General features: G+C 40.6%; 1 protein-coding gene across 1 annotated transcript in view; it reads left to right on the top strand.

The window, feature by feature from the left end:
* Positions 1-21,199, top strand: part of stat4 (signal transducer and activator of transcription 4) — an 85,917-nt gene that overhangs the window by 48,319 nt on the left and 16,399 nt on the right. Inside the window, exons 15-19 of the mRNA XM_052027795.1 lie at positions 239-322; positions 2,303-2,401; positions 5,207-5,342; positions 14,673-14,725; positions 16,787-16,878. Coding sequence (XP_051883755.1) covers positions 239-322; positions 2,303-2,401; positions 5,207-5,342; positions 14,673-14,725; positions 16,787-16,878 — 464 coding nt within the window. The remainder of the gene's footprint in view (positions 1-238; positions 323-2,302; positions 2,402-5,206; positions 5,343-14,672; positions 14,726-16,786; positions 16,879-21,199) is intronic.

The following is a 21,199-nucleotide window of genomic DNA, read 5'->3' as shown; positions in this document are numbered from 1 at the left end:
AACTGGCTGTAGTGCTTTCTAATGAGTTAATCTAAACTCTATTGAACAATCCCATTTATCTGGTATAAATGCATCTCCAATTCATTACTTAATAAACAATTTCCCATTCTTAATCCTTTTACTAAATTAAATTCAACAATCAAAGTGCTGCTACTTTCAGAATTTGTCTGCTTCCACTGAAGATTCCATTTTGTTCGTCATCTTTCCTAAATCTTATCACCATTTCTTAAATTTACAGGGTCCCCTCATTGTCACAGAGGAGCTCCATTCAATAAATTTTGAAACACAGTTTTGTCATCAAGATCTAATCATAGATTTAGAGGTAAGTTGATTCAAGCTGTTATCAGTGGACTTCATGAATAACATTACATTAATTTGCTATTGTGGAATGTTAGCTTTAAAAGCAAGAGCCAAATGTGAAGGGCCCACCGTTTAATGAAGTTGTTTTGCCCATCCATGAATTTGGTTAGAAAGAATTAATCATGAAATAAACTGGTAACTCTTCAAATCTTCTTCACATAAACATGACTATTTGTGTATGAGCATCACATTCCTAATTAACATAAAATCATAATAACATGTATCGTTGGAAATCTGTTTCTGTATCATCCTCTCCCTCTACTGATTCTGAATGGTACTTCGCTTTTTCTTTAGCTCTCTCGATGTAATTGACTATCTTTTTCTGCATTGTAAAAGTGTAACTCTGTTACTTCTGAACAACAATATATTCTTCTACAAACATTGTCTCATTTTCCAAGTAGTATGTCTTCTATAATGCTAAGCAAAGGTCCTGTAGAAGTTTGTATTTCATAACTAGGCAGCATTGTGTGCAAAAGTAAAGGAATAATATATCATTTATACAAAACACTGGTGAAAATACAGACGTAGTATTAGTGTGCAGGGTAGGTGCTACATAATGGAACTGGCATTAAACTCATAGAGAAGAAGATTCAGTGTTAATTCACTAGAATTATTGTAGAAATGGGAAACAATACCTATGGGGGGGGGGGGGGAAGAAGAGATTTTGCACCCACTACTTGTCTGTCAAGAGTAGTTAAAATGCACATCTGACCACGCATATGGTACATTGTTCTCACTGGCTATAAATCGAACTTTCAGGTTTTAGGAGATGTGCAAATCACTTGCAACACACAGATGAGGATTTCATGAATGTTCAAAATTCTGGTTTTGAACAAAATTCTGGTTTATCAGTCGGGCTGAACTAGATTTTGATGCGCAGCTGTGCACTCTATGTATGATATTACCACTGGACCTCAACAAGGAAATCCAGTTCCACAGCAAATTTGTCTAGGAGATGACATTAAAGTAGGTTCTTTTAAATTTTCATTGGGGTCAAGAGGTGCAAGAATTCAGAGAAATCTAATCTTTTCCCCACTTTTGTTTTTATTTCCCACCACCCACTCCATCCAGACATCTCCTCCTTTCATCGTGAACCTCAATTGATTGAGACTGTTTTCTTGGGTCTCCTGCAGCAGTTTGTAAGTGTGCACTATCCCACTCCCAGCCACTGAACTCAACATCATTCCCTCCATATTCAACCCCAGTCATTTCATGGTTATGGAAATGAAGACTGCAGATTAAGTGGTAAACTGCAGTGATTCCCCACCAATCCATTACTCAGTCCTTGCTCCAGGATAAAGTCAGGAATCAGGACAATTTTGAGTGGAGCAGGAAAAGTCAATAATTTAATAGAGTTTCTAAAATAATTCATAACTTTGATGTGGTGCAGAGGGCAAGACTCTTTCCCTGTTCTGGGAAGTCAGTTATTAGGAATCCTAACTTAAAATAGAAAGGCAATGTATCTCAATGTATCATCAAAAAGCCTTTTTAAGCTTTATTTTTAAACATAATTCATAAATAATATCAGTGAAAATCATGTGCATAAATGCCAGAATATCACAGCTTTTAAGTTTGTGTCCTTTATTTCCAGAATATCACTTAATTTCATTAGTTCTTTGTACGGTGTATGTTTTCTTGCAATTTCATCAAGTTGCTGAGATAATTTGATACTTAAACTTTCCACATCATATATATCCAGCTACAATTATTCTTCCTGTTCAACTTTCGGGTAGTATGTTTAAATGTAGGTCTGTACTTTCCATCAGCCATTCCACCTCACAGACAGTAGTTAGTTTTATGCAACAACTACAGTATATTGTGAGAGCAAACATATTATTGAAAAAGGAAACATTCCATAATAGAAGCTGTGTGCTTCTCATACAATACACGACATTTCCCGAAATTGAATTAATGCTGGTGTTTGTCTTTATTTTTTTAACAGACAAGTTCTTTGCCTGTGGTGGTCATCTCAAATGTAAGCCAGCTGCCCAGTGGCTGGGCTTCCGTGATATGGTACAATATGTTAATGAATGATCCCAAGGTACGTTAATCAAGCATTTTTGTTTTCTTTAAGTCTGAAATTGAAAAGGAAGTACAATAATTAATATCTACCAAGGCATCTTGAAAACTGCAAACTTTTAAGTTGTTTAGCAGGGGGCTGAGTGCCAGAAAGAGAAAGCGGAGGTTCAGGTAAGGGGGTATTCAGGAAAGAAAAGGCACAGTGCAAGGCAATGACAGTCAGGGTGTATTGGAAGCAGCAGAGTGCACCATCGAAAGGAGGCAGGGAAAAATGATAAGATGAAATACAGCCAAGCAAGCAAAAAGAAATGGAGAAAACTGGTCAGCATAAGGAATTGGAATGATGTAACTAAATTTGTTTTATTATGCAGGTATGGTGAATGCATGAAGTGTGATAAATAAGGTTGGTGAACAATAGGCACAGACAGCCACATTGGAACATGTCATGGTGGAAATAACAGAAACTTGGCTCAAGAAGAGGGAGCCCTGTGTATTAAATATACCTTTCTTACAAAGTGTTCAGGAAGGATAAGGAAATAAAGAAAGGAGGAGGGTAGCAGTACTGACTAAATAAAGTATTACATTGCTGGAGAGAGAGGATATTGCAAAGAAGTCAAAGACAGAATCTGATTAGAGCTAAGAAAAAGTAGAGGTAACATTACACTGCTGCATACATTAGATCACCAATAAGTGGGAGAGATATATAGAGGACCAAATAATCAGAAAGGTTACAGAGAAGTTCAAAAGCTATGGTGTAGTTATAATGGTAGACACAATTAATGCAAACTAGGATGATGATAGTGTTATCAGCAGAGATAGTGAAGAGTTTCTAAAATGTATAAAGATAATTTTCCATGGTGGTATGTCTCAAGTCTAACAAAGAAGGAAGATTTGCTGGATTGCGTTCTGGGAAATGGCGAGAGTAAATTTTACCAAGTTTTGGGGCAATGATTTGGAGATAATGATGATTTCATCATAAGATTTTGAATGTATTCCTTGGGGGTTAGAAGAACGAGGGGTGACCTTATTCAAGATCTTGAGGGGGCTTGACAGGGTAGAGTTCCTGACCAACAGACTGCAGTCAGCAAGGATAGGCAGCAATACCTCCCAGCATTTTCAACACTGGTGCCCCACAAAGCTGTGTCCTCAGCCCCCTACTCTATTCCCTATACATTTGTGACTGCATGGCCAGATTCTGCTCTAATGCCATCTACAAGTTTGCAGATGCTACCACTGTAGTAGGCAGTATTTCAAATAACGATGAGTCAGAGTACGGGAAGGAGATAGAGAGCTTAGTGACATGGTGTCATGCCAACAACCTTTCCCTCAATGTCAGCAAAACAAAAGAACTGGTTATTGACTTCAGGAAGGGGGCAGTGCACATGCACCTGTCTACATTAACGGTGCTGTGGTCAAGTGGGTTGAGAGCTTCAAGTTCCTAGGAGTGAACATCACCAATAGCCTGTCCTGGTCCAACCATGGAGATGCCATGGTCAAGAAAGCTCACCAGCCCCTCTACTTCTTCAGGAGGCTAAAGAAATTTGGCATATCCCCTTTGAGACTCACCAACTTTTATCAATGCACCATAGAAAGCAACCTATCTGGATGCATCGCAGCTTGGTATGGCAACTGCTCTGCCCGGGACTGCAAGAAACTGCAGAAGAGTTGGGGACACAGCTCAGTACATCACGGAAACTAGCCTCCCCTCCATAGACTCTGTCTATACTTCTCGCTGCCTAGGTAAAGCAGCCAGCATAATCAAAAACCCCACCGACCCAGGTCATTGTCTCTTCTCGCCTCTCCCATTGGGCAGAAGATACAAAGCCTGAAAGGACTTACCACCAGGCTCAAGGACAGCTTCTATCCCACTGTTATAAGACTATTGAACTGTTTCCTAGTACAATAAGATGGACTTTTGACCTCACAACCTCCCTTGTTATGACCTCGCACCTTACTGCACTGCACTTCCTCTATAGCTGTGCCACTTTACTCTGCATTCTGTATTATTTTACCTTGTACTACCTCAATTCACTGTGTAATGAATTGATCTGTACGAACGGTATGCAAGACAAGCTTTTCACTGTATCTCAGTACAAGTGACAATAATAAACCAATTCCAATTGATATTCAGATGTTGTCACTAGTGGGTGAGTCATGAGCAACATAGCAACAAAATAAAGGGCAGGTTGTTTAAAACTGAGGTGTATAGAAATTTCTTTTCTCGAAGGGCAGTGAATCCTCTGCCCTGAAGAGTGGTGGCTAGATCATTAAGTATGTTTAAGGTGGAGATAGATAAATATTTGAAAGATGGAGGAATTAAGGGTTACAGAAGAGGAGTTGAGGCCAGCAATAGATCAGCCAGGATCATATTGAACAGTGGGGCAGGCTTGAGGGGCCAAGTGGCCCATTCCTTTTCTGACATGAGCTACCAAAAAGGAGGAGCAATCCAATGAGGTTCCAATGGCAGGTCCATACTTCCATCATTGCCACATTCAGTTCTTTGCACTCCTGTGACGCGTGGCTTCCTCAGCTCCCGTTCCAGCACATCTCCAAAGTTACTTTGTGCTAATTTCTGTCAGGTGGTTTGATAATGAATAGTATTAACAACAAACAAAAATGGCAAGTGCTGGAAAAACACTGACATGATCTGCAAAGAAAGGAAGGTGGTTTGAGTAATATTTTGGGTGAACACAAAACATTTTTCAATTCTAACAAAGGATTTTACAGGAAATATTAACCTGTCTTCTCTTTTTGCTGATGGAGGTGCTTTGTTTGCCTGTTTGTGTCTGATTTGCAGTAAGTTTGTTATGCACTTTGCATTTTGCAGAATTTGACTTTGTTCACCAACCCTCCCACTGCCACTTGGAGTCAGCTCTCGGAGGTGCTGAGTTGGCAGTTCTCCTCTTATGTGGGACGAGGTCTGAATTCTGACCAGCTCAGCATGTTGGCAGAGAAGCTGCTAGGTGGGTAAAAATAAATCAGCTGCTTGATAAGAGTTTTGCTGATTCTTATCCCAAATTTTTAATTTATAAATTATATTATTTTATTTTTAGCAAACCAGCATGTATTTGTCCTGCATCTAATCCTGCATATTCAATTGCTGTGCACATCAGGAAGCAATAAAGCCTAACTCTCCAAATTACAAAGTGTAATTTTGAATGCTCAGCTTCATTGAAAGGATGAAGCCGAGCATTCAAATAGCGCCATCTATTGTAGATGCAAGAGACTGCTGATGCTGTGCTCTGGAGCATACTCACTAGCATACTACACTTTAAAATAAAATTAGATTAGCTGTCAAAATTGGGAGAAGAAATTTTTACAAAACACTGGGAAATAGATAGGAAATTGCAGTTGGGGGTCATGGAAGTTATGGAGAGAGTGCAGGGGTGGGGGAAGCCAAAAGGTGTATTCATGGAGGAATAACCATCCACCTGTGGAAAAAAAAGTAAAACATCAATGTAAATTAGCTAGAGGCAATGGGAAATATGGAATAACAGTGATCCTTTATATCCTCCAAAGAGACTGTAACATTCCTTTTTACCTCTCAAATAGTTAACTTTGTAACAAGTTTTTGAACATTTCGCATTAATTCTCTCCACCTTTGGAGCAAGATTCCTGGTTTCTCCACTGAGGCAACATCAGTGCAACATTGGAAGAGTATTTTGTCCAACAAAATTCCATCATTTTGTCCTTAATTGTCTTTTATATTGGTCTGGTAGAAAGTAAAGGAGAACTGGTGGAGCAAATCAGTGATGTTCCAAATCCACCAATCCTGCTTTCAGAGCTATCAATAAAACAACCAGAACGAGTATTTTGAGAATGTGAGATTTTATCATTTGTGATATTACGTGAAGTCCTCAATGAGGTAGTGGTTTAAGTAATTCCAATCTGTTGCTTTATGTTGTTTGCCCCTTAAAGTTTTTTTTTTAATTACCTTATCATACAAAACCTCAAAGTTTCAAATAAAAACAGAAAATGCTGAAAATATTTAGTAGGTCTGGCAGCCTCTGGATAGAGAAACAGTGTTAATGTTTCAGATCAAAGACTATTCGTCAGAACAGATTAAAAAAAACACGATGATGCTGGAGGAACTCAGCAGGCCAGGCAGCACCCATGGAGAAAAGCAGGCGTTCAACGTTTCGGGTCAGGGCCCTTCCTCAGCATTTCCCCGCTTTGCTTTTGGTTTCTTCAATGAGATGGAAGAGCAGACCAGAGAGTCGCAAAAGCAATGGTCCTTAATGGTGGGACTTTCCACCCAAGACCCCTCAGGTGTCTTCCTTTTTCCTTAACAATAGCTTGTCTTCTAACAGAATTAACAGGTTCCACCTCATGTATTTCCGGCACCTCTGCTCTCACCCTGTCTCCTCCCAGACAGAGGAAGGATAGGGTTCCCTTGGTTCTACCCACTCGCCTCCACACTCAACAGATCATTTTACCCTCAATGAGATTCCACAACCAGAAACATCCTGCTCTCTTTCAGCATTCTGAAGGACCATTCACAACTCCTTGGCCTGCTTTTCCAGCTACACCAGCCATTCCCCTTCTCATAACACTTCCCCAACAGCAGGAGATGCAACCCCAACTCTTTTACTTAGTCTCTTTCTGCCATCCTTGGACCCAAACGATTCTTCCAGGTAAAGACTTGCTCTTCTGGTAATCTAGTGGATTGCATTTGGTGTTCACAACATGGTGTCCTCTGCATTGGAGAAACCAAATTCAAATGGGTTGATTGTTTTGCAGAACATCTCCATTCCATCTGCACAGGTGACCCTGTACTTCCAGTTTAAGCCAATATTCTCCATCCCACTACCACTTTGACTTATTTGCCTGTAGCCTCCTACATTGTTCCAACAAAGCCTAATGTAAGGCTGTTTCTGCTGTGAGGTTATCTATCCAGGATATTAACTCAGTTTTTCTCTCTCCTTAGGTAGTGCCTGATATGCTGGGTATTTGCAGCATTCTTCTTTTGGTTTCAGGTTTCAGCAATAGCTATGATCTGCATTTTTGTAACTCTAAAATGTCCCTTTGTTTATTTTCTCTCTTTCTAACTAGCCTCATTAATCTGTTAATCAGACAACTCCATAAACATTGGGGTCACCTGGGCAACATTACCCTCACTCTATCATTGATATCCCCTTTGTTTAAGCCAATACTCTCCTACTCCCTGCAATTGGAAACTTACATTTTGTTTCATTTTCTCAGTTTTGATGATGAGTCTTCAACGTGAAATGTTAACTCTTTTTCCACAGATGCCGAGTAAAATGTTTCCAATATTTTCTGTTTTAATTTCTGATTTCCTACATTTACAGATCTTTGATTTCTCTTAAAATTTAATGTATTTTAACTTCTTGAATATCTTTTAACTACTTAAACAGCACAGTGGCACAGCTGGTCTAGCTGCTGCCTCACAGCACCAGCAATCCAGGTTCAGTGCTGACTTCTGGTGCTGGCTATGTGGAGTTTACATGTTCTCCCTGTGACACTGTGGGTTTCCTACACATCTCCAGATTCCTTCCACATCCCAAAGGTGTGTGGGTTGATAGGTTAATTGCCCACTGTAAATAAGACAGTGAAGATGCAGTCTATGTGGACTTCAATAAGGCCTTTAACAAGGTCCCACATGAGAGAATGGGCCAAAAGGTTAGAGTCCATGGGATCAAGGATAGGTTGACAAATTGAATCCAAAATTATCTTGATGGTAGGAGGCAGAGACTGATGGTGGAAAGTTGTTTTTGTGATTGGAAGCCTGTGGCCAGTGCTGTACCACAGCACTGGGACTCTTATTGTTTGTTATATACATTAACAATTTGGATATGAATGGAGGTATAAGGGGGATAGCCATAGGCTACAGAATATTATTAATTCATTGGTAAGGTGGGCAGAGCAATGCCAGCTGGAAGTTAATGCTGCTAAGTGTGAGTTGATGCACTTTGGGGGGACTAATAAGGATAGGATATACACAATGAATGGTAGGGTCTTAAGGAATCTTGAGGAGCAGAGGGAACTCAGTGTACAAGTCCAAGGATCCCTCAAGGTGACAGCACAGGTAGTTAAGGTGGTAAAGAAAGCATATGAGATACTTCATTAGCCAAAAGTAGAGGAGCAGGGAGTTTATGGTACAACTTTATAAGACGTTGGTTAGGCTACAACTGGGTACAGTACTAGCCGTCGCATTATAGGATTGAACTAGAGAGGGTGCAGAGGAGATTCACTAAGAGTTGCTTGGGATGGACTGTTACAGTTATGAGGAGAGACTGAATAGGCTGGGATTGTTTTCCTTGGAGTGGAGGAGGCTGGGGTGCAGGGTAGCAAGTGCCTGACAGAGGTATACAAAATTATGAAGGCCATAGATTGTTTGTTGTTTCCTACTATCTACCCAGTCTGCTGGAGGAACTCAGCGGGTCAAGCAACATCTGTAGGGGGGAAGGAATTGTTGACATTTTGGGTCAAAACTCTGCATCAGGACTGAGTGGAGAGGGGAGATGGCCAGTATTAAAGAGGAGAGGGTGAATGGTAAGATAGGGGCAAGTGGGTGATTGGTGGACCGAGGAGAGGTGAAGGATGAAGGGCAGATAGAGAGGGGAGTGGGGGGCTGGTGTTGGGAGATAGAGGCAGGTGGATGATAGAAGGAGACAGACAAAAAAAAACAGATGGAGCCAGGTAGGGGGAGGGGAGAGTGACGGCAGTGATGGCTAGGTGGGTGATAAGCTTTGTTAGCCTTTGTGTTCAAGCTTATCACCCACCTGCTGGGATCTGATGAATAAGGAAGGTGATAATGGGAACCATTAGGGGAGAAATGAAGGACAGATGGAACCAGAACCAGATGGGGGTGGAACCATTGGATGAAATATGTGGGTAGTAGGTGATTTGAACTAGGAGGGGCATGGGGACAAAAAGGGGTGATGGGGGGCTGGAGGGGGATATGGAGAAGGGTAAAATATAAGGAGGATCAGAAAGGGGGGGGGGGGGTAGGTGAAACACAACGTATTGTTTGTTGCTGCTGATTCCAGCATGTGCAGTCTCTTGTGCCTCCAGGTAGTAGGAAATGTTTCCCCATAGCAGAGATAGCCCGAACTGAAGGGCATAGGATTAGGGTAAGGGGTAGGAGGTTCAGAGGAGATCTAAGGAAGAACTTTTCCACCCAGTGGGTGATTGGAATTTGGAATGCACTGCCCAAGTGACTGGTGGAGGCAGGTATTCTGACAACATTTAAGACATAAAGGTGAATAAATCCACAGGGCCTAACCAGGTGTATCCTAGGATTTTATGGGAAGCAAGGATGGAGATTGCTGGAGCCCTTGCAGAGTTTTTGTTTTAAATTGCTGCAGGTGAGGTACTGGGAGACCAGAGGATAGCTAATGATGTGCCTTTAGTTAAGAAGGACAGCAGGGATAAGCCAGGGAACTACAGGCTAGTGAGCCTTGCATCATTGGTGGGAAAGTTATTGGAAAGGATTTGGATCAACAGGATTTATTTGCATTTGGAAAGGCAAGAACTGATTAGGGATAGTTGGCATAGCTTTGCATGAGGGAAATCATGTCTCATGGATTTGATTTTCTTGAAGAGGTGACCAAGTGGATTGATGAGGGCAGAGTGGTAGACATTGTCTACATGGACTTTAGCAAGGCCTTTGATACATGGTAGGCTGGTCTGGAAGGTTAAAACACATGGATGGGATCCAGGGTGAGCTAGCTAATTAGATACAAAATTGGCTTGGTGATGGGAGTCAAAGGGTGGTAGTGGAGGGTTGTTTTTCCAGATTGGAGGCCTGTGACCAGTTGCTGGGTCCCCTTCTGTTCATCATATATATGAATGATTTGGATGAGAGTGTAGGTGCCATAATTTATAAATTTGCAGATGACACCAAAATTGTTGTTATAGTGGATGGTGAATAAGGTTGTCTAAGGTAACAGCTGGATATTGATTAACTGAGAAAGTGGGCAAAGGAATGGCAGATGGTATTTAACTTAGACAAGTGCAAAGGATACATCTTGGGAAGTTAAACCAGGGCAGGACATACACAGTGAATGGCAGGACCCTAGGGAGTGTTGTTGAACAGAGAGATTTAGGAATACAAGTACATAGTTGCCTGAAAGTGGCAACACAAGTAGACAGGATGGTAAAGGTGGCGTATTGCATGCTTGCCTTCATTGGCCAAGGCATTGAGTACAACAGTTGGAGCATCATGTTATGGTTGTACAAAATGTTGGTTAGGCCATACTTGGAGTATTGTGTGCAGTTCTAGTCACCACACTACAGGAAAGATGTGATTAAACTGGAGAGGGTGCAATAAATATTCACAAGAATGTTGCCTAGATGGGAGGGCTTGACTTATAAATACAAGTTGGGTCTGTTTTCCCCAGAAAAAAGGAAGTTGAGAGGTGACATGATGGAGGTATAGAAAATTTTGAAAGGCATAGATAAGGTAGATAGTCAGAGTCTGTTTCCCATGGTAAGGTTGTCTAAAGCTAGAAGGCATAGGTTTAAGGTGAGAGGAAGGAGGTTTAAAGGGGATAGACTCAGACATACAGCACAGAAATGGGCCCTTTTGGCCCATCTCATCCATGCTGACTGTGATGCCTTTCTACACTAATCCCATTTGCCTGCATTAGGCCTGTATTCCTCTATGGCTTTCCTATCCAAGTACCTGTTCAAATGCTTTTTAAACATTTTATTGTTATTGCCTCTACCACCTCTGGTAGTTCATTCCAGATAACCACCACCATCGGTGGAAAAATTTACCCCCTCAGATTTCCTTTAAATTTCTCTTCTCTCACCTTGAACCTTTGCCCTAGTTCTAGACTCCCCTGCCCTGGGAAAAAGACTATCTATCCTATTTATGCCCCTCATAATTTTATAATCCTCTATAGGGTCACTCCTCAGCCTCCTATGTTCCAGTAAGAATAAACCCAGCCGATCCAATCTCTCCTTATAACTACAGCCCTCCATTCCAGAAAACATCCTGGTGAATCTCCCTGCACTCTCTCTATTGCTATCACATGCTTCCTGTAGTATGGTGACCAGAACTGTACATAATACTCCAAATGTGGTCTGACCAATGTTTTGTACAGCTGCAACATAACATCCCAACTCTTATACTCAGTGCCTTGGCCTTTTTTCAGCACCCTTTCCACCTATGCCACCTCTTTCAGGGACTATGGACTTGTGCTGTGATGTCCCTCTGAACATCAACACTCTAAAGGTCCCTGCCATATGTCCTCCCAGAAATTAACTTACCAAAGTGCATTACCTCACATTTGTCCAGATTAAATACCATCTGCCATGGATCTGAGGGTTAATTTTTGCACAGAGTAGTTGGTATCTAGAATGAGTTGCCAGAAGAGGAGGTGGAGGAAGGAACAATAGCAACATTTAAGCAGCATCTGGACAGGTACTTGAATGAGCAGGACATAGACGAATATGGAATTAATGTAGCCAAGTGGGATTAGTATAGATAGGCATGATGGTTGGCATAGACGAGGTGAGCTAAACGGCCTGTTTCTGAGCTATACAACACTCTGACATGGACATGGTGGCTTGAAGGGACTGTTCTTGCTGTATGATTCTGATTCTAAATTGCCCCAAGTGAAGACGGGTGGTAGGATTGATGGGAATTTGTTGAGAATAGGTTACAAAGAAAATCAGTGAGGGAATTGTATGGCTGTGTGAGCCAGCATATAATCAATGGGCCAAATGGCCTCATATGGAAATATGAAATCTAATTCTCAATTGCCAAACAATCTTTGCATTTACACACATTATGCACAAGATGTGATTAAAATCTAAATGAACGGCAGAATGCCATAATTACATTAGATTACTCGTTAACTGAAACTGAACAGCCTTTTTAAAAAAAAAGGCAAGCTTCAACACAAAGTCAAAAACACTGCAGATGCTGGAAAATGCTAGAACTACTCAGTAGGTCAAGCCACAACAGTCAGAAGAGAAATAGGGTCAATGACTTACATTTGAAGACCCTTCATCAGAAATGGGAAGGAGACGAGAAGCTGCAATGAGGGTGGGGGAGAGGTAATGTGTCTGACCAGGGTGACCAGGAGGATAAGCTGTAAACAAGGTTATCTGGTCAACGAGCGATTGGGAGCAGTTCGAGAGTGGGAATGTAGACAAAAGAACCTTGACAAAAGAACATAGACAAAACAATGTGGGAGTTGCAAAGTGCAGGGCAGGAAGACAAGCCCAGCAGGTATGTCCTCCACTCCCAGAGAGAAATAAAAGGCGGCAAAAAAAAACATCTGGGTAAGATTACAGATGGATGACTGATACCAACCGTGAAATCAAGTTATCTGAAATCATAGAATTCAACATTCACCAGTGTAGAGAGACCAAAGGCAGATTGGGTGATCACTTTGCAGAACACCTGTGCTCAGGGGTATCCCTGAGCCTCCCGTTCCCTGCCTGCCTGCCACTTTAATTCCTCATCCCACTCCCACTCTGACCTATCAGTCTCTGGCCTCCTGTACTGTCACAGTGAGGCTCAGTGCAAGCTTGAGGAACAGCACTTCACACATTGAATCTGGGCACATTGAAGCCTTCTGGACTCGATGCTAAATTCTACAACTTGCTTCATGACCTGCTGGGATTGTTCCCTTGCTCAGCATTTCACAACTCTAACATTCTTTCATCCGAGTCCTCACACTCCTTGGTTTCACTCTCAGAGACATACTCCTTCCCCACCCCCAACTTTACAAGCTTCTCTTGTCTCCTTTTCAGTTCTGACAAAGGGCCTTCAACCTAAAATGTTAGCTCTGTTCCTCTTCCCATACATACAGCCTGATCTGCTGAGTATTTCCAGCATTTTCTTTCTTTGTTCAAGCTTCAAGATTGTCCCAAGTCTCTTATTGAGTGACAACTCTCAGCTAGCATTCAGATATTATTCTCTAGAAAAATTATGGGGCTTAAAAAAACAAAAAAAATTAAGTAATTAAACTTATTAACTGTATTCTTCTCCTATCTGTCTTAAGTACATGTTTTGAATGTATTTTTGGCTATTTCAAATCATTATCAAACTTTGTAGTTAAGTCATCTTGCAAACATCCATTTAGATTTTGATCACATTTAGTACATGCACTAATGCAAAAATGTAAGTGTCTGACACAAGCACAGAAATGTTACAATTACATAATACACAATCTTTCTACTCATATTCACAGAAAATCAATAGAAGTGAAAATTAGGGAGTTTCTATAATGGATAGCAAATAAGCAAAGTCCTTCAACTACGACTTCATGTAAGGGTCAGGCAGTTGGTGAATTGGTAATTTGCTGCTTTAAGCTTCCAAGCTTTTTCTTGCAAAAGTTCCTCAGAAGTGCAGTATAGAACCAGTTCATCTTCAATTTCATACATCGAAGAGAAATGCTATTCACAGAAGATTTCTCCCAACAACCTATCACCACATATACACCCACACATTTTTGGCAGCTATCAAGCGACATGCTACAACTAAAATCCACAGTACTGATACTTGTGTCCCTTGCTTCTCTGTTGTAAATGCGTAAGAAGTTTGTAATTTATCTTTCCATTCTTACATTGTTCTCAATTTTACCTATCCTCCTTAATGTGGAATAGTTGCATTTATTTGGCTCACTGTAAAATAATAAGTTACAATACCCAAGTATTTAACTCTACCAAAGGTTTAGTTAGAATGATCTGTAAATGGTTCCCTTCTACCCTACGATAATGTCCATATCTGTAAACAACATCAGAAGTCATGATAATTAATGCTCTAGTTTTTATAGTCCTCGATGAATACAACTATATACACTGCTGGCTTTTGGCAACGAGTCAAAAGCAAGTTACTACTTGCATAGTGGTAAAGCCCCATCAGCAAAAGGTTTGGAATATAGTCTTTGAAAACAACACTACTTTTGTATTAGCCTATAATTATTTGTGATATGACAATGAGAATTTTCACAAAATTATATTTTCTGGATGACATTGTTTTATTTGGAAAAGATGTGGTAAATTCAAATGTTTGAAAGCATCAACTTAATTTGGTTCTGAACTGTTTACAGATTTACTATAAGACAATCAGCACAGTGGCACAAAACAGACATTTTGCGAGAACTTGAATTGGAATTTTTTGTGCCCAAAAGGAAGTTAATAAAAATGGCAAAGTGCCATGGCTAAATATGTCCTTTTAGCAATCAAGTAGAAACTTAAAATTGGCAACAGGAAGAATTTATTATTATTATTATCTTCTAATATTTTTAGAAAATGTTAACTTATTTCTATTTTTATATATGTTTAGTAACTATTTTATTACTCATTTCTAGGACAGCAACTGAATTACAATGATTGCCACATTTCCTGGAATAAATTCTGTAAGGCAAGTCGAGCTTTTAACATATTAGCATAATATTATTAAAAGTCTGATTGGTACTTTGAATTACTGGTGTCATGCGGCATGATAACCCTTTAGACACAGAAATGTCAGTGCCCATTTTCGTGTTATTGCAATGCTCTTATGCCATATTCTTAAACTATTTCTGCATATAATATTTTCCTTTTTATGCTGCACCCAGAGAATTTTGCTAGAATTCTCAATCAGGAATGCATTATCTGCATTAATGGTTAACACTTTCACAGCCTCCAGCCTATTGTTAAGTAAATGTACTCAGCTGACTTCATGGCCTTTACATTGATAAACTGACCCAACATGTTTAAATAATGGGATATAGTTAAAAATTGCACATTCTGTAAGTTCATTGTTTGATAACTAACGCATCAGTAATAGAACTGCTCCAACTTCAGATAACATGCTCCCTGATTCATACTCTCCCTTGAAACCTTTTCATTTTCAGTATGCTGGAAATTCCTCTTCACTTCACTAGGAGTGGAGAAGGGAGATAGTCTAAAGTGCAGATCCAAGATCATCTTCATATAGTCACGCAAAAAACTATTAAGCACAAAATTGTGTGAGGGGTCCAAACATGATCTCATACCATGGTGGGAGCTTTTAAAGTGATGTTGGACCACTTTCTGGGTAGATTTTCTCTTGATGGTGGGTGGTGAATGCAGGCACCATGCACCTTTGATGGCTGATGGGACATCATGTCAATGATGGCGAGTTTCCTGGACAGAGGTAACTGTCAGACAATTTCCCAACACAAACCAAAAACCCAAGTATTGTACAAGATTTAAAAAAAGCCAAGAAATCAAGTTGGGTAGCAACATATTTTTATGCTGTAGGTGATTCAGTTTAAATAAAAATGACCTCCACAAAGGAAAATCGTGGATACAGCAAGTTATACAAAGTCTGTGATTTACTTTCAAGGTCATTTGTGCATCAGACACATGAATGTACAAAAGAGCCTAAAGGTGTGCAGTAAAGCACAGTATTCTCTACCCAGGCACACATCACCTGCTTATTGCGCCTTTACAGGCGTTATTCAGTTTTGAGGCCTATTTAACCACAGTAATTAGTTTTGTTTAAGAACATGAATCCTGACCCTTTGTTTTCCCCCTGGTACAAAACTCCATTGTTTGCTTCTCAGGGATGGCCTGCTTTGCTTGTTGACAATTATGATGGAACTTTGTATAAACTGTTGCAGGATGAGCAACACAAAGCCACTTACTTCCACCTCTGTAACATCACCTGTTCCTGCCCGTCAGCCACTGAAATAATCTAGCACCATTTGTCACCATCCAGGCACGACTGTTCTGGTAGCCCTTCCATTCTCAAACTTTCCGATACTTTAGCTCATCTAAAACTCTCTATCTTGGATCAAGTGCTGGTCACTCATCACCCCTCTCAACAATGACCTTCATTTGATGCTGGTACTTCAGCTTGACAAGTTTAACATTCCATTTCACATGTCTGGCCTTCACTTTCTTTTAATTCTTTAACCTCCATTCAAAAATCCTCTCCCCACCAACTCCCCATCCTCAGCTCTCCTCTTTTGATTTGAGCCTTTTATCTAATTCCTCTTTTCACTCATCCCATCATTGCTGCTGTGCCTGCAGTTTCCTAAGCCCTGTGATTTGGAATTCATAAATCTTTCCACTTCTGTCTCCTTTAAAACCTCCTTCATGGACCATGCAATTGACAAATACCTCTTGATTTCTGTTTCTCTGAACTGGCATTCCTGTTTACCTAAATATTTATGAAGCATCTGGAAATGCTTTTCTACGTTAATGGTGCTCCAAAAATACAAATGATTTATCGTGGTACAAATATTGTTAGGAAAACACAACATCCATAGGAAGTGAATGAACATTTTTGTCTATTCTTGTGTCTGTGGTCCAATGTCAGGTTCCAAGACCAGGCACACATACATCTGCACCTCTTTCAATAAACAGCTTTTCATTCCTTAATTTCAAACAGTTTTGAACTTCTAAAAGCTACTACTTCTAACACCTTAGTAATTTTCTGTGGTTTAATTTGCAGGAGAATTTGCCAAACAGATTCAGTTTCTGGTTGTGGTTAGATGGAATCCTGGAGCTCATCAAGAAGCACCTTTTGACTTTGTGGATTGATGGGTAACCAAAAGTCCCAGATAATTTAAAAAATAATGATGGTTATAAAGAGATATCTTCTGCACATAGGTGCTGTAGCAGTAATGTTGAAATATGAAGTTGTTCAATTTGACAGAGGAACAGTTATTATAACAATCTGCTCTTCCACAAGAAATATTTCTTTTAATAGCTAGAAGGTGCTGTTTTAATCTGCCACAAATCTGCTAGTATCAATTTTACATTATTCAACTGTCAACAGTTGCATTCAACAAATGAACTTTACATGCATCTTGCGGAGCTCAAAGAAACTTGATTATTCGCGCCTGTAGTTATGCTTACAATCTGCTTTCTTTACTGGATGTTAATTCAGCTCACTTCTAAATAAATTAATCACGCTGGCATTAATGTGGTGAAAATTTAGACCACATGCCCAATACATTACATGCAAGAGCAAAATAAATTCACTTATTTGAAACATCAATTTTATTTGCCATTTATATAGTTTTGATAAATTGAATTCAATGCCATAATATATGATTTGCACTATATTACTCAACTTTTAATATTAGAACGCATGGCTCTTGTCCTCTCTTAATCCTCTTTTCACCTGCCCCTTTTAATTAAGCCCTGTTTAATACATCCCAAAACTAAATATTGTAACTCTGACCTAACTAATGAGTTGCATAATGTTCTACCTACTTTGAGGACATGAAAGGACATTTGGGTGTACCCCACAGCATTGGTTCCTCTTGTCTATAGCAAACTAGATAATTTCCGTAGCCTGTTCATATTTTCACAGATCCTTTTGAATGCACTCAGATTGATCTCATTGCAAATTGCCTACCACAGAATTCGTAGAACAGTACAGCACTGGAACAGGCCCTTCAGCTACAATGTCTGTGCTGACCATGATGCCAATTTAAACTAATTCCATCTCTCTGCACGTGATCCATATACCCCCCCCCCCCATTCCCTGCCTGTTTATGTCCCTGCCTAACTGCCTCTTACTCATTGTGATTGTATCTGATTCCACTACCATCCTTGACAGTGCATTCCAAGCACCTACCACTCTTTGTATGTTTAAAAAAGAAATTGCCTCATAAATCTCCTTTAAACTTCCCCCCCCCCCCTCAGTGAAAGCTACATTATGAAACTGGAAGTACTGACCTTCATTGTCATTTCTGGCCAAAAGAGAACTCAGAATGAAATTTAATTTGCATTGCTATAGCAATGGATGCTAATATCAGCCACAAAAGGAGGTAAAATAGGATTGAAATTAATTTGCATGGTAGGGGGAGAAAGAAACAATATAAAATGTAATGAACTGCTGACAGTAACTTTGGGATTTCTGCAGTCACATGGAAATTCCCCAAGCTTTCCATTTATTTTAATTCACTGTCAGTCATTTCACACTGCTGCTCAAGACCAGGATCACCGTCGTTACTTCACCCCTGAATTTTCCTGCTCTGAATAACTTTCTTTACGGACTAAGTAAAACTGATAATTTTCTGGCAACGTGTCCAAATTATGGGTAGTATTATACTGTGAGCCCAGTTGTTATTAGTAGAAGACACAAAGGACTGCAGATGCTGGAATCTAGAGCAAAGATCAAACTGCTGGAGGAACTCTGTGGGTCAGGCAGCATCTATAGAGGGAAGTGGACTGCTGATGTTTTGGATCGAGACCCTTCATCAGGACTGAAAGAGTAGAGAGAAGATAGCCAGTATAAAGAGGTGAGGGGGAGGGATGAGGCAAGAGCTGGCAAGCAATAGGTGGATCCAGGTGAGGAGAGGTGATGGGCAGATGGAGTCAGGTGGGGAAGAGGAAAGAAACTGGGTGATAGGGGGCTGGTGGTGGTGGGGTGTTGGGTGTGTGTAAGGGGACCTGGGTAGATCAGAAGGAGAGAGAACATAAGAAAAAGGAGCAGAAGTAGGCCATCTGGCCCATTGAGCCTGTTCCACCATTCAATAAGATCATGGCTGATTTGGCCGTGGACTCAGATCCACCTACCTGCCTTTTCCCCATAACCCTTAATTCCCCTACTATGCAAAAATCTATCTAACTGTGTCTTAAATATATTTAATGAGGTAGCCTCTACTGCTTCCCTGGGCAGAAAATTCCAGATTCACTACTCTGAGAAAAGCAGTTTCTCCTCATCTCCATCCTAAATCTATTCCCCCAAACCTTGAGGCTATGTCCCCTAGTTCTAGTCTCACCTACCAGTGGAAACAACCTTCCTGCCTCTATCTTATCTATCCCTTTCATAATTTTATATGTTTCTATCAGATCCCCTCTCATTCTTCTGAATTCCAGTGAGTAGAGTCCCAGGTGACTCAACCTCTCCTCATAGGCTAACCCCCTCATCTTCGGAATCAACCTGGTGAATCTCCTCTGCACCACCTCCAAAGCCAGTATATCCTTCCTCAAGTAAGGAGACCAGAACTTCACGCAGTACTCCAGGTGCAGCCTCACCAGTACCTTGTACAGTTGCAGCATAATCTCCCTGCTCTTAAATTCAATCCCTCTAGCAATGAAGGCCAACATTCCATTTGTCTTCTTGATAACCTGTTGCACCTGAAAATCAACCTTTTGTGATTCATGCACAAGCACTCCCAAGTCCCTCTGCACTACAGCATGCTGCAATCTTTCAGCATTTGAATAATAATCTGATCTTCTATTTTTCCTTCCAAAATGGATGACCTCGCATTTACCAACATTGTATTCCATCTGCCAGACCCTTGCCCACTCACTTAACCTATCTATATCTCTCTACAGACTCTCCGCATCCTCTGCACAATTTGCTTTTCCACTCAATTTAGTGTCATCAGCAAACTCAGATACACTACACTCAGTTCCCTCTTCCGAATTGTTAATGTATATCGTGAACAGTTGCGGGCCCAGCACCGACCCCTGCAACACCCTGCTCACTACTGATTGCCAACCAGAGAAACACCCATTTATCCCAGCTCTCTGCCTTCTGTTGGTTAACCAATCCTCTATCCATGCTAATACATTACCCCCCAACTCCATGCATTCTTATCTTACGGATAAGTCTTATGCAGCACTTTATCGAACACCTTCTGGAAATCCAAGTATACAACATCCACCTGTTCCCCTCTATCTACTGTGCTCATTATATCCTCAAAGAACTCCAGTAAATTTGTCAAACACGACCTGCCCTTCCTGAATCCATGCTGTGTCTGCCTGATGCAACCATTTCTATCCAGATGTATCGCTATTTCTTCCTTAATGATAGCTTCAAGCATTTTCCTGACTACAGACGTTAAGCTAACTGGTCTATAGTTACCTGCCTTTTGCCTACATCATTTTTTAAACAGTAGCATGACATTCACTGTCTTCCAATCCGCCGGGACCTGCCCAGAGTCCAGAGAATTTTGGTAATTTATCACAAACACCTCTATAACTTCCGCCATTTCTCTCAGTACCCTGGAATGCATCCCATCAGGACCAGGGGAGTTGTCTACCTTGAGGCCCACTAGTTTGCTCATCACACCCTCTTTAGTGACAGCAATTGTATTGAGGTCCTCACCCCCCATCACATCCATAACATCTTTCTTTGGCATGTTAGACGTGTCCTCCACCGTGAAGACCGACACAAAATAGTCGTTCAAGGCCTCGGCCATTTCCACATTACCCAATATTAGTTCCCCCTTCTCACCTTCCAAGGGAGCTACGTTCACTTTAGCCACCCTTTTCCACTTTATATAAATTATAAAAACTTTTACTATCTGTTCTTTTATTTTGTGCTAGTTTACTTTCATAATCTACCTTACCTTTCCTTATTGCTTGCTTAGTGGTCCTTTGTCGCTTTTTAGTTTTCCCAATCTTCCAGTTTCCCACAACCATTGGTGACTATGTATGCATGAGCTTTTAGCTTGATGCATTGTTTTATTTCCTTAGTTATCCAAGGCTGGCACTCCCCACCCTACTGTCCTTGCTTTTAACTGGAATATACTTTTGTTGAGCACTGTGAAAAATCTCTTTGAAAGTCTTCCACTGTCCCACTATATAGCCTGTGTTTCCAGTCTTGTTTTAGATCTAACTGGCTTTAGATCAAACTATTGCACCCTCCATTTGTATGAGAAATTCAATCATACTATAATCACTCTTTCCAAGAGGATCCCTAACTACAAGTTCATTAATTTTACCTGTCTCACAGGACCAGATCTAAGATAGCATTTTCCCTTGTAGGTTCACTAATGTGCTGTTCCTGAAAGCTGTCACAAGTGCATTCTGTGAAGTCCTCCTCAACCAAACTGATTTGCCCAATCTATGTGGAAGTTAAAGTCCCCCATGACAACTGCCGTTCCATTCTTACATACAT

This window comes from Pristis pectinata, chromosome 1, assembly GCF_009764475.1.
Source record: "Pristis pectinata isolate sPriPec2 chromosome 1, sPriPec2.1.pri, whole genome shotgun sequence".
Lineage (NCBI taxonomy): Eukaryota > Metazoa > Chordata > Chondrichthyes > Rhinopristiformes > Pristidae > Pristis > Pristis pectinata.
The sequence above is the reverse complement of the archived record's forward strand: the minus strand, read 5'-3'. Positions and strand labels throughout refer to the sequence as shown.